The 15,112-nt window shown below is 41.9% G+C and overlaps 1 protein-coding gene across 1 annotated transcript in view; it reads right to left on the reverse strand.

The window, feature by feature from the left end:
- slit3 (slit homolog 3 (Drosophila)) overlaps positions 1-15,112 on the reverse strand; it is an 88,765-nt gene that overhangs the window by 65,997 nt on the left and 7,656 nt on the right. Inside the window, exons 4-7 of the mRNA XM_062999639.1 lie at positions 13,479-13,623; positions 5,860-5,931; positions 3,557-3,628; positions 496-567 (exon numbers count right to left, since the gene is read on the reverse strand). Coding sequence (XP_062855709.1) covers positions 496-567; positions 3,557-3,628; positions 5,860-5,931; positions 13,479-13,623 — 361 coding nt within the window. The remainder of the gene's footprint in view (positions 1-495; positions 568-3,556; positions 3,629-5,859; positions 5,932-13,478; positions 13,624-15,112) is intronic.

Raw genomic sequence — 15,112 nt, forward strand, 5'->3', positions numbered from 1 at the left:
GTTAGCGGCAGCTCAAACGAGCCCCATTAGGGCGCGCAGATTTCCCAGAATTAGACCACTAACCACTGGCATTATGTTCACGCGATGTTTTACTGTCTACATCAATACGACTAGGTGTGAAGGCTATGCTTTGTAATCAGCTCCAATTTAAATGCTAATGATGTTTGGTACACCGGTAGGGCGAAGAAAGAGAGAAAGAAACACCTGAAGAAATATCAGCACGTCTTTTACTAACAAGTCATCCAAACGCTCTGTTGCTCTATTTGAGAGCTGGAACAGATTTTGGGGTTTCAGGATGCTCTTTCCCTTTTGTCCTTTTTGCTTGAGCTCTTTTTATGAGAAGTGCTGAGGGAAATGAAATTGCTCTTCCAATCACAGCCCGCAATGCATCGCTCCACACACACACACACACACACACACACTACATTGTATATTCCCACACACACTGGGTTTCAATCTGTCACTGGTTTTAGATGAGGCAGAAATGGTACTTACAGCAGCTGTAAGGAAACCAGGCCATCGAACAGTCCTTTAGGGATCTCGGCTATTTTGTTTCCATACAGCACCCTGCACATACACAAAAATACAAAAGTAAAGACACTTCAGTAAATTACCTTGATGATTACTATGGGTCAGCCGGTGCTTTTACATGTACAGAAAAACCCCACTCAGATTCCTCTATTCTTACCTGCCAAAAGTACATTTGTGCCAATTTACTTATTCAGGTAGGCTTTGGCTGGTCATCCATACCCACGTTTTGATTAAAAGAGGTGACAGGGATTCCCATCTCTCTCACCCTAAGAGCAAGGCCAATTATACTCTTGGACGTACAGCCATGGCTGGCTAAAACAAAGGTTAAAAAACTTAAACCTACTGTACATGACCCCTTATCCTTCATCCAGTTGGTCTAAAAGGTTCAGGAAATGTATTTGGATAGATCTCACAGAAACAGTGGTACCCTAGTAGATAGAGTAGATATTAGGACCAGTGGTAGCCTAGTGGGTAGAGCTTTGGGCTATCAACCGGAAGATTGGCGGTTCAAATCCAGGCTCAGTTATGCAGCCACCGTTGGGTCCTTGAGCGAGGCCCTTAACCCTGTCTGCTCCAGGGGCGCCGTACGATGGCTGACCCTGCGCTCTGACCCCAGCTTCCAAACAAGCTGGGATATGCGAAGAAAGAGTTTTATTGTACTGTACACCTGTATATGTATATATGACAAATAAAGGATATCTTTCTTTCTAGAGTTGTTGGTTACCAACTAGAAGGTTGTAGGTCTGAATCCCAGCTCTGCCATGCAACCACTGTTAATCCATTGAGCAGGACCCTTAACTCTTTTGCCATATAATGGCTGCCCCTGCCCCATAAAAAGGGTATTCCATCCACCTAGGTATAAGTGTGTGTGTGCGTGTGCCTTGTAATGGACCAGTGACCTGTCTAGGGTGTTTCCCCAATAAATCAGACCCACTGCAACCCTGACTAGGATAAGCAGTGGTGAAAGAGACAATTATTATTAAGCTCGCATGACTGCATTACATTAATAGTGTGCACGTCTGACCCACATCTGACATGACACTGAACCAAACTCCTCACAGCAGGAGGACATACATACACCATGTCCTGTGCCCGCTTATACTGGTATCATAGCAAGCGAGTAGACAGTGACTGGATTGTTAACTGCAGCATGTACATGAGTGATGGGAGACCGAGGCCTGTCATAGTCCCAGCTGTGGGGGAAGAGCTCACAGTGATAGATACGGCAGATTAATATGCACAGGATAGCGTTTTGTCTCTTTTAGACTTGTTCGAGTGAATTGAAGCTGTCTCTTGTGTTTACACCACAGCAGATGTCAGCGTACACACGCATACACACACTTAGTATGATGCTGCATTGCACACTTATTTATTTTCCTCAACTAATGCCTGTCTCACCGCTGTCAGGCTATAGAAAGACACCAGGTTAGAAGTGCCATCACTGTGAAAGGCAGCACTGCCACATTCTGACCCAGTGTACTGAATTTATAAGTGCTACAATGCAAATAGACAGGAATTAAATTCATAATAGACCATAACATGTATGTTGATAGAAAGTTAGAGCAAATTTTGTCATGTTGCTATGCCATCATCGCTTGGGGCAGATTTCTCCAATGCCCTCTGTCTTGAGTCGCCTGTATTAAACTAGCCCCTGATAATACAATCCTTGTCATGATGTTGTCAATCCAGCTCATACCTGGTCTTGAGTCCTTCCACAAATCCTGTCATAACACTGCTTTCAATGTTATCATGTGGGTACGTCATTTCATGGCCAAAGCAACTTAACTTGAAGGACTTCAACGTCATATTTTACACGCTTTGGTTACATTCATGACAGGACAGGTAGTTACTGTTTACACAAGATTCAAACACAGTCACAGACAATTCTGTATCTCCAATTCACCTCACTTGCATGTTTTTGGACTGTGGGAGGAAACTGGAGCTGCCAGAGGAAACCCACACAGACACAAGAAAAACTCCACACAGAAAGGACCTGGACCACTTCACCTGGGAATCGAACCCAGGACCTTGCTGTGAGTCAACAATGCTACCCAATGCTATAAATCTGACTAGAATGACCATTTCCAATACTGACCATGCTTCATTAAGCCAAAATTGGCACGTTTCAATTTTACCCTCATACCCTCCCAAAGACAGAGATAATCACATTTGTGGATACGCCCGGCCAGCCAGCCAATAGCACCGGGAAGCACTTAAAAAACTGCATCTGAAACGCTACACTATGAAAAATTTTAAGTGTAGAAATGGAAATTGGACGAGCATGACGTTCACTGAAACAATTCAAGCAGGAATGCTAACTGAATTAGGTTTATGTGCTTTTTGTCTAAAATGGCCTTATCTGATTACCGTTTTACGCCTGGTTTGAATAATAAAATCTGTTCCTGGTGTCAATTCCGTGTTTATTTGATGTGCATTTGAGACGAGTATCCTAACAGGCTTGTTTTACACAAAATAATAACCTCCAGACTGCAGCTTGATTGACCATAAATCGGGTTGGCTGTGCAGGAAATCTTTGCAAACCTGGACATAAAGAGTACATATTTTTCTTATTATTTTTACTGAATGTATTGCATATTTCTTCACTTTCATTCAAAACAGCCATTTGTTTCAATGATTTTACGAGATAAAGTTACTTGTGTTTATTGGCACCTCCGGTTTTTACTTGAATTTAAAGTTCTTTTCTCCTTCTATTTAAATCAAGATGTAATTCTGGGTTATCCACCAGTAACAGCATCTCTTCCTGCTAATTAAAAACTTGAAACGGAAAGTAACGTGACGGCCACGTGTAAAATTCAGCCAATTACATAAGTGCGTTCACGGCCCTGTGAGGGGATCATGTTTAAAAACAGCACAGTCCGATCAGAGCTTATTTGACCTTAGACTAACATTTCAGGTCTGGGTGTAAATTAAATCTTTAAAACTTGTGTGTGTGTGTGTGTGTGTGTGTGTGTGTGTGTGTGTGTGTATGTGTGTGTGTGTGTATGAACATATGTAACCCACTTACAGTGAGGTGAGGGAGCGGAGGCCACTGAAGGCATCGTCGGCAATGTCTGAAATCTGGTTCTTGCTCAGATCTCTGAGAAACACACATATGAAAAAAGATGTTAACACAAAAGCAATTTATGCTATACATAGCCAAAAGTATGTGGACGCCTGATTGTGAGCATCCACTAGCTGCAACCCCTTCAGGAAGGGTATTTACACGACTGAGGAGGGAATTCAATCATTTACATTTACATTTTCGGCATTCAGCAAACGCTCTTATCCAGAGCGACTTACAGATGTGCTTCCATAGTGAACATGACCTTACTCTAGTTTAAGTAGACAACAGTTCAAGTAAAACCCTGATGTTTTTTTGTTGGTTTTTTTGCAAGAAATGAATAAGAGTGTTAATAAGTAAGTACATGTCAGCTTAAGTGCTTAGTAAAGAGGTGATGAAGGTTTTTTTATCATCTTTTGAAGACAGCGAGAGACTCAGATGTTCGGAGACAGAGGAAGTTCGTTCCACCACTTGGGTGCAAGTACAGAGAAGAACCTTGATTCTTGTCTTCCTCGAGTTCTGGGTGGAGGATCAAGTTGAGCGAGACTAGTGGCTCGGAGGTTTTATGGTACAGAGCGGGCTTTGATTAGACCTCGAAGGTAGTTTGGGGCTGGTCCATTTTTGGCTTTGTAGGTGAGCATCAGTGTTTTAAACTGAATGCGTGCAGCTACAGGAAGCCAGTAAGGAGTAGGCAGCAGTGGGGTGATGTGGCAGTGTTTAGGTTGGTTAAAAACCAGACAAGCAGCTGCATTATGAATGAGTTGCAAGGGTTTAATAGTGGACAAGGGAGGGTTTAATAGTGGACAAGGGAGCACCTGCCAGGGGGGAGTTGTAGTAGTCCAGCCATGAGATTACAAGTGACTGGACAAGAATCTGAGTGGCTTCCATGGAGAGAAATGGTCGAATCTTTCTGATGTTGTAGAGGAGGAACCGGCACGATCTTGTCATGTTGGCTACATGAGGAGAGAAGGTCAGCTGGTTATCCAGGACGACACCAAGGCTCCTTACATTATCAGATGGTCTGATTTGGGAGTCATCAAGAGAGATGACTAGGTCCTGGGTTGGGATCAATCAAAAGAGCAATTGAGAGGTCAAGCACTGATGTGCTTATATGAAGCACAACAATCTGCATAACCCCATTAAATAGCATTTGGATGAATTGGAATGGTCAGGATTGATCATGTCCAAATTGGAATTTTCAATTGGAACAGCTGAATAACTCAATAATTAGAAAGATAGGCCGCTCAGGTGGCACAGCGGTAAAGTACGCTAGCTCACCAGAGTTGGGGTTTCAAATACATCGTATCAAATCTCAGCTCTGCCTTTCCGACTAGGCTGGGCGGCTGCTTGAACAGCGATTGACTGTTGTTCAGGGTTAGAGGGTAAGAAAGTCGGCCCCTGCTGGCTGACTGATGGCGCCTGCACAGGGTTGAGGAATAATGCTGATGGGGGTGTGGCCCTCCGTACACATTGCCTGTCAAGTGTATGAACTCGACTCGTGCAGGTGAAAAATGCAGTCTGTACTGACTGTGCGTACCGGAGGGGGCGCATGTCAGTTGAGAGGCGTCCTCAGTCAGCGAATCGGTATAGAGGACGCATTCAGGGTAATTGGACACGAATAGACTGGGGGATAAAAATTGGGGGAAAAAGAGGGGAAAAAATATAAATAAATAAAAATAAATAAATAAAAATAATTAGAAGATATATCCTCATACTCTTGGCTGTAAAGTGTACAGTTTTCTCCTGACAGAATGTCAGCAATCTTACATGTTTAATACCAGACATGCAGCGAATAAAAAAAATAGAATAAAATGCACATTTTATTTAATATCAGGCTTAATATAAATACAACAGGCTGATATCAGGCTGTCAGAACTTTGCAAGCGAATAGTTTCATTTAATTACAGTCTGCTCACATTGCATCTCAATGCACGGCAATATAGCGATCATGTCCTGAACACCACGCTGAATGATAAAGCAGACCCGGCATGTTCAGCCCACCGCACACTTCCGAAAGAAAAGCGAAAAGATAAGATCACTTTATTACACAAAAGCCTGAGCGAAATGAGATTGGAGCCAAATTATAAAGACAATAAAACAGCCCCACATTCAAGGTTATTGAAAATAAGTGTAGCATGGCGTAATAGGAAGAAAGTGCTGACACAGTAATGAATAGAAGAGACGGATCTACAGCGTGTTTACAGAACAGCAAACCATGGCTTGATATAAATACACCATATGGGATGTAAGATTCTGAAAATACTCACATTCTTTTCAGCTTTTTGTATGGAGAGAAAGCCCCAGGAGGAATTATCTTAATCAGGTTCTGCTCCAGACGGCTGCAAGCGAAATGGGTTAATATGTTAGAGGAAAATTATACTTTCACTTCAACACAACAATATAAAAACACAGTAGTTTACTGCTATATGGATACACCTTATTCCATATTTGACTGTAAATGGTGTTAGTTTATTGAATCGGACAGGAAGATTGCTACATACATACATATATACAGTGTATCACAAAAGTGAGTACACCCCTCACATTTCTGCAGATATTTAAGTATATCTTTTCATGGGACAACACTGACAAAATGACACTTTGACACAATGAAAAGTAGTCTGTGTGCAGCTTATATAACAGTGTAAATTTATTCTTCCCTCAAAGTAACTCAATATACAGCCATTAATGTCTAAACCACCGGCAACAAAAGTGAGTACACCCCTAAGAGACTACACCCCTAAATGTCCAAATTGAGCACTGCTTGTCATTTTCCCTCCAAAATGTCATGTGATTTGTTAGTGTTACTAGGTCTCAGGTGTGCATAGGGAGCAGGTGTGTTCAATTTAGTAGTACAGCTCTCACACTCTCTCATACTGGTCACTGAAAGTTCCAACATGGCACCTCATGGCAAAGAACTCTCTGAGGATCTTAAAAGACGAATTGTTGCGCTACATGAAGATGGCCAAGGCTACAAGAAGATTGCCAACACCCTGAAACTGAGCTGCAGCACAGTGGCCAAGATCATCCAGCGTTTTAAAAGAGCAGGGTCCACTCAGAACAGACCTCGCGTTGGTCGTCCAAAGAAGCTGAGTGCACGTGCTCGGCGTCACATCCAACTGCTGTCTTTGAAAGATAGGCGCAGGAGCAATTGCTGCAGAGATTGAAAAGGTGGGGCCGCACACTACATCAAATTGGTCTGCATGGCTGTCACCCCAGAAGGAAGCCTCTTCTGAAGTCTCTACACAAGAAAGCCCGCAAACAGTTTGCTGAAGACATGTCAACAAAGGACATGGATTACTGGAACCATGTCCTATGGTCTGATGAGACCAAGATTCATTTGTTTGGTTCAGATGGTCTCAAGCATGTGTGGCGGCAATCAGGTGAGGAGTACAAAGATAAGTGTGTCATGCCTACAGTCAAGCATGGTGGTGGGAATGCCATGGTCTGGGGCTGCATGGGTGCAGCAGGTGTTGGGGAGTTACATTTCATTGCGGGACACATGAACTCCAATATGTACTGTGAAATACTGAAGCAGAGCATGATCCCCTCCCTCCGGAAACTGGGTCGCAGGGCAGTGTTCCAGCATGATAATGACCCCAAACACACCTCTAAGACGACCACTGCTTTATTGAAGAGGCTGAGGGTAAAGGTGATGGGCTGGCCAAGCATGTCTCCAGACCTAAACCCAATAGAACATCTTTGGGGCATCCTCAAGCGGAAGGTGGAGGAGCGCAAAGTCTCGAATATCCGCCAGCTCCGTGATGTCGTCATGGAGGAGTGGAAAAGCATTCCAGTGGCAACCTGTGAAGCTCTGGTAAACTCCATGCCCAGGAGAGTTAAGGCAGTTCTGGGAAATAATGGTGGCCACACAAAATATTGACACTTCAGGAACTTTCACTAAGGGGTGTACTCACTTTTGTTGCCGGTGGTTTAGACATTAATGACTGTATATTGAGTTATTTTGAGGGAAGAATAAATTTACACTGTTATATAAGCTGCACACAGACTACTTTTCATTGTGTCAAAGTGTCATTTTGTCAGTGTTGTCCCATGAAAAGATATACTTAAATATCTGCAGAAATGTGAGGGGTGTACTCACTTTTGTTGCCGGTGGTTTAGACATTAATGGCTGTATATTGAGTTATTTTGAGGGAAGAATAAATTTACACTGTTATATAAGCTGCACACAGACTACTTTTCATTGTGTCAAAGTGTCATTTTGTCAGTGTTGTCCCATGAAAAGATATACTTAAATATCTGCAGAAATGTGAGGGGTGTACTCACTTTTGTTGCCGGTGGTTTAGACATTAATGGCTGTATATTGAGTTATTTTGAGGGAAGAATAAATTTACACTGTTATATAAGCTGCACACAGACTACTTTTCATTGTGTCAAAGTGTCATTTTGTCAGTGTTGTCCCATGAAAAGATATACCTAAATATCTGCAGAAATGTCAGGGGTGTACTCACTTTTGTGATACACTGTATATACACACCAATCAGGGATAACATTATGACCACTTTCCTAATATTGTGTTGGTCCCCCTTTTTGCTGCCAAAACAGCCCTGACCCATTGAGGCATGGACTCCTCTAGACCCCTGAACGTTAGCAGCAGATCCTTTAACTCCTGTAAGTTGTGGATCGGACTTGTTTGTCCAGCACATCCCACAGATGCTTGATTGGATTGAGATCTGGGGAATTGAGGCCAAGTCAACACCTCAAACTCATTGTTGTGCTGCTTAAAGCATTTCTGAACCATTTTTGCTTTGTGGCAGGGCGCATTATCCTGCTGAAAGAGGCCAAAGCCATCAGGGAATACTGTTTCCATGAAAGGGTGGACATGATCTGCAACAATGCTTAGGTAGGTGGTACGTGTCAAAGTAACATCTACATCGATGGCAGGACCCAAGGTTTCCTAGCAGAACATTGCCCAAAGCATCACACTGCCTCCGCCGGCTTGCCGTCTTCCCATAGTGCATCCTGGTGCCATATGCTCTCCAGGTAAGCGACGCACACACACTCGGCCATGCATTGTATACAGTATATACACCGGATCAGCCATAACATTAAAACCACCTCCTAGTTTCTACACACATTGTCCATTTTATCAACTCCATTTACCATTTAGAAGCACTTTGTAGTTCTACAATTACTGACTGTAGTCCATTTATTTCTATACATACCTTTTTAGCCTGCTTTCACCCTGTTCTTCAATGGCCAGGACCCCCACAACAGGACCACAACAGAGTAGGTATTATTTAGGTGGTGGATCATTTTTAGCACTGCAGTAACACTGACATGATGGTGGTGTGTTAGTGTGTGTTGTGCTGGTATGAGTGGATCAGACACAGCAGCGCTACTGGAGTTTTTAAATACAGTGTCCACTCTATTAGACAGTCCTACTTAGTTGGTCCACCTTGTAGCTGTAAAGTCAGAGACGATCGTTCATCTCTTGCTGCTGTTTGAGTTGGTCATCTTTTAGACCTTCATCAGTGGTCACAGGACGCTGCCCATGGGGCGCTCTAGGCTGGATATTTTTGGTTGGTGGACTATTCTCAGTCCAGCAGTGACAATGAGGTGTTTAAAAACTCTAGCAGCGCTGCTGTGTCTTATCCACTCATACCAGCACAACACACACTAACACACCACCACCATGTCAGTGTCACTGCAGTGCTGAGAATGACCCACCACCCAGATGATACCTGCTCTGAAGTGGTCCTGTGGGGGTCCTGACCATTGAAGAACAGGGTAAAAGGGGGCTAAGTATGTAGAGAAACAGATGGACTACAGTCAGTAATTGTAGAACTACAAAGTGCTCCTGTATGGTAAGTGGAGCTGATAAAATGGACAGTGAGTGTTTTTTTGAATTATTTATATCTGAACAAGTTGTGGCATTGTGTTCAGCTCATTGTGAAAGTCGCTTTGGATAAAAGCGTCTGCTAAATGCTGAAATTGTAAATGTAAATTTGAATTATACATGCGCTAATCACTGACTAAAAGCAGGTCTAATCCAGTTTCTTAAAATCCCTTACTGTTTACTCTAATTTATACTAATTTGATTATGCTGTTTACATGAGGACTTGAATCATCTAATAACTGCCTGAATCTGATAACGATCTGATTATTAGTGCTTGTCTAAGCATTGTTAGCACCACACCAAGTTCAGAGAATGTACACCTTCCAAGCTGCCACAGGCATTTTAAGCTATTTGCTTTAAAATATTTATTCAAAAACAATTACATTTTATGGCTATTTGTTTTGTGCATTCATGCATGTATGCGATAATGTGATGTGGAAGACAGCAAAATTTTATTAAGTCATAGAAAGAGTCATGAGTCTGCATAAGCAATTTGTTTCTCACACAGCACTCAGTTCTTGACACCACACAGATGACTGCACGCATACATATAGCTTGTACTATCACATTTACTAACCTACTCCAGCCTCATTTCTTTATGAATGTTATCACTCGTACAGTTGAATTATTGAGAGCTTCCCAATCATGGGATGCAGATTGAAGGATTGCTGAATATTGAGAGGAGATGAGTCGGAGATTTTAATCTCCTCTGCCGCTAAGCATCATTCTGTCCTACGAGCTGCCAGTGCTAATGCGGTTCCTGTAAACGGAGGCCAAATGGTTTGGCATTATTTAATTAGTGCTATTAGTTTTTCGCCATGGGCAATTCTTAGGCGATGTATCCTGCCGAGTACAGACGTTTTTAATGCAAAGGTCATACAGTATTGGCAGAATGAGCAGGACGAGGGAAGGTACACATCAGGGCAATTACGCACCTGTCCTTCTGTGTAAACAAGAGACCGGCGATCGATATGTATATCAAATACACAGAGTGAGGAGACGCTAGGAGGCTTCAATGGAAATCCAATCAGCTATTGGCAGAACATGCTTACAAACACCAATATACACACTCACGCATCATCTTTAACAGAACTGCTTATGTGTGGTGTAATCTGACCAGAAATTAATCCATTTTAAAAATAACATTGGATAATGTTTAAATGAATTCATTGTCTGTTCTCTACCGTTTTATCCTCTTCAGGGTTGCAGTGGGTCTGAATCACTGGCTGAAATACAGGAAACACCCCGGGACAAATTGCCAGTCCATCACAGGGCAAACACTCATACCTAGGTATTTCCTATTAACCTGACTGCATGTCTTTGGACTGTGGGAGAAAACCAAAGCTCCCAGAGGAAATCCACACAGACATTGGAAGAGAATGCAAACTCCACACAGAAAGGACCTCTCCATCTGGGAACCGAACCCAGCACCCTCTTGCTGTGAGGCGACAGTGCGACCTACTGATATTGTATACACCGATCAGCCATAACATTAAAACCACCTCCTGGTTTCTACACTCACTGTCCAATTTATCAGCTCCACTTACCATATAGAAGCACTTTGTAATTCTACAATTACTGACTGTAGTCCATCTGTTTCTCTACATACCTTTTTAGCCTGCTTTTACCCTGTTCTTCAATGGTCAGGACCCCCACAGGACCATTACAGAGCAGGTATTATTTAAGTGGTGGATCATTCTCAGCCTCAACAGTTAGTGTGTGTTGTGCTGGTATGAGTGGATCAGACAACAGCAGCGCTGCTGGAGTTTTTAAAATACCGTGTCCACTCACTGTCCACTCTATGAGACACTCCTACCTAGTTGGTCCACCTTGTAGATGTAAAGTCAGAGAGGATTGCTCATCTATTGCTGCTGTTTGAGTTGGTCATCTTCTAGACCTTCATCAGTGGTCACAGGACGCTGCCCACGGGGCGCTGTTGGCTGGATAGTTTTGGTTGGTGGACTATTCTCAGTCCAGCAGTGACAAGGAGGTGTTTAAAAACTCCAGCAGCGCTGCTGTGTCTGATCCACTCATACCAGCACAACACACACTAACACACCACCACCATGTCAGTGTCACTGCAGTGCTGAGAATGATCCACCACCCAAATAATACCTGCTCTGTAGTGGTCCTGGGAGAGTCCTGACCATTGAAGAACAGCATGAAAGGAGGCTAACAAAGCATGCAGAGAAACAGATGGACTACAGTCAGTAATTGTAGAACTACAAAGTGCTTCTATATGGTAAATGGAGCTGATAAAATGGGCAGTGTGTGTAGAAACAAGGAGGTGGTTTTAATGTTATGCCTGATCAGTGTATGTGAATATGATTGAAGAGTAATCTTAGGGAATTATCTTGTTAGCTTGTGGTTGTAATCTAGTTTTATCAGTGAAGGTTAGAAACACAATTTTAGAAATCCTGTCAAGTTAATTCATGATGTCTAAATGGCTCCATTTATTTCTACATATATGGACTCTAAGCTCTGCTGTCTGTGGTGTGTAATCTGTGTATAAAGCTAATGGAAATGGACAGATATGACTACCATTATATGCAAAAGTGAATGACGGATAGTCACCAGACACAGTATGTGTGTGTGTGTATGACTGAGTTAAGGCCACTGCGGTGCTGCTGATTAGAACAGGGTCCAGGCGAGATCTAATTTGTCTGACTGCAGCTCTTTGTGTGCGTAATTATCATGAACTCAGGAGGAAAGTCTGGAGGACCCTCAGCAGGTCGAGCTGGAGGAAGCCACAGCTCCAACAGAGACTGACACTGGTGCTAACGAGGTTGTGAAGTTCAGTGCTAATAGCCTTCTTTATATGACAGGACGGGGGCTGAACAGCGGCTATTATCGCAGTGACTTTACACTGTTTACTACACCAGAGAAACAGAAAAGTAAAAATGCGAGAAAGAGATAAAGTAAATCAGAAGGCAGGACAAAGATGGATCAGAATGAGAAATAGTCCTAGCTGTAAAGGCCTGATTATCAAGTCACTGACAAATTTTTAAGGAATTTTTTGGAGCCTTATTTGATAAAAATGCCTGTCATTGTCAGTCAATGCTGCACTTCATATATCAGCATCAATGCAGAAAAGTTTAGTGAGATCTTAGAGCGACATATGCTGCCTTCAAGACGTCATCTTTCCAAGGGACGTCCATGCATTTTTCAACAAGACAAAACCAGCAAAACCACATGCTGCACACATTACAAAGGCATGGCTGCGGAAGAAGAGGGTACGGGTACTGGACTGGCCTGCCTGCAGTCCTGATCTGTCCCCAATAGAGAATGTGTGGAAACTTTTGAAATGAAAAATGTGACAACAACGACCCGTACTGTTGCACATCTTAAGACGTGTTTGCAGGAAGAATGGGACAAAATAAAAGCTGGAACACTAAATCACTTGGTATCCTCGGTGCCAAAATTTCTTTTAAGTAAGGTGAAAAGGAATAGCAACATTACAAAGTGGTAAATGCTTTACTGTCCCAACTTTTTTTGGAATGTGTTGCAGGCCTGAAATGCAGAAATTAAGATTGATTAAATAATGAAATGAAGTTGAGCAGATAAAACATGAAATATCTCAGGTTCATCCTGTCTGCTATGAAATAAAAGTCAAAGTAAATGTAAAGAACTCTGTGTTCTTTATTATTTGCATTTTTCGTGCTGTCCCAACTTTTTCTGATTTGAGGTTGTATTAAACAGTGCACCAAAGAATAATATAAGAACTTGGTACAGTGTATTTTGTCAAACTGTATGAGTCTGGCCTTTCTGAATTATTTTCAGTAAGCTAGAAAGCAATAGAAAAGTGTTAAACATGACACGTATCGTACTGTGATGTGATCACATGATTATGAAGTGTGTCCCAAACGAGTCTCCTTAAAAACATCTAACCCTGACTGATATGACTTTCCAATTGTGCAGTACAACATATCAGAGTTTTTGAAAGTCAGGCAGTGTTCTGAGGCACAAAAGAATGCAGGGTGAGAGCTGTGGGTGTGTTTGACTAAACTGATAGGAAGGATCACTTACATTTCCACAATACCCTCCGGCAAGTTGGCAGGGATTTCAGTCAGACCTTTTCTCCTGCAGTCCACAATGTTGTTGTTGCAGGTGCAGCTGGCTGGACAGACGGACGCTTGGGGAGCACAAGACTTGGGCTCTGACTGAACAGGACCTGCGAGAGAATCAACGATCTTGTTCATAGATATGAAGTGATAAAAACAGAGGAAATATGACACATTGAGACTGTAATGAACAACTGTTCACTGTGTTCTGCTATGCAGAGGTGGGTTTATATCAAGCTGTAAAGGTACAGTGGTACCTTGTAACTCAACGTCCCCTAAACTTAAAATCTTTGAAACTCAACACCCTTTGTCAAGAAATTTGTACCCTTAAACTCAACGTATTTATTTAATTTTGAATGATCAATGAACAGCCGCTTTGATGATGTCTTACAGCACCGCTCAAGCCAAGCGCTAAATAAAGTGCGAATATGAGACAAGTCTGCATTTGTGTGGAATAACCGTCAAATCCACTCTGAAAGCATCCACACTTATCTTTGTTTAGCTGTATTTTCTTCCTGTTTCACTTCTAAACTTGTGTTACAGCTCAAAGTGCTGAGAAATTGTAAGAATCAGCTTTATTTCAGGAGAGCCAAAAACGCTTATTGTTAAAAAAACCTTAATGTGACAATGTATTAAAAGAAAGACATAGAAACTCTAAACCTCTCTTAATTACTGCTCATAAGTTCTCTCCACTAATGAAATTCCTCGCTTGTTTTAGTACAATAAGTCACGTAAGGCTTTGTGCACCGGCACAGCCAGCGCAAAAGCTATTTTGCCACTTCTCATGTGAATGTGCTTTTACTGAACAGAATACGGTATTCCAAGATTAAGCATCTCCTCAAATAAGAAGCACAGGGAAACAATAAAGAAGTAAAGGTTAAGTGCAGGTTTTATTGTGTTTTATGATTATTGATTTTTAACTGTTTTAATTGTATTTTAGTGGTTTTTTATATTATATTTGTTATTTTCGATGTACTGTATAAGTGTCAAGAACAACCCATATATTTTACATTAGCCTAAAATATATGCAGTTCTACAGGATCATGGAACGCATTAACAGGTTTCCCATACATCCTTACGGGAAGAAATACCTTAAAACTTAACGTCTTTTGAACTCAACGCCACTCCCAAGACCAATTGATGTTGAGTTTTAAGGTACCACTGTATATCAAAAAGTCATAAATATGGAAATGTAACATACGGAAAGTTAATTTCTGACTCCAGTGTTAGTTTATTATCTTTCCTGGCTGCTCAATTATCGTTGGTTAGCTGTTCGAGTGTATTCCTATGCTGATTAATGAGAAGGCAGAGGGGCTTAATTAACAGGGCCTGGATGTGAATATTTTCACCAATTAAACAATGAGGGCTATTAGAAAGCGACACAACGTTGTAAGAAAACAAAGACATATTTGCGTACATTATACAGGCTAATGAGAAACATTATGCATCGTTTAATGTACATGCCGTGATGGTGCAAGATAAGCAGTATTTAAACTCAGTGGAAACATTACTGACTACTAAACACATCATTCACTACAAATGATCTGTGTGTGTGTGTGCGGGTTTGTGTGTGTGCGGGTTTGTGTGTGTGTGTTCTGC

This window comes from Trichomycterus rosablanca, chromosome 8 (genome assembly GCF_030014385.1).
Source record: "Trichomycterus rosablanca isolate fTriRos1 chromosome 8, fTriRos1.hap1, whole genome shotgun sequence".
Lineage (NCBI taxonomy): Eukaryota > Metazoa > Chordata > Actinopteri > Siluriformes > Trichomycteridae > Trichomycterus > Trichomycterus rosablanca.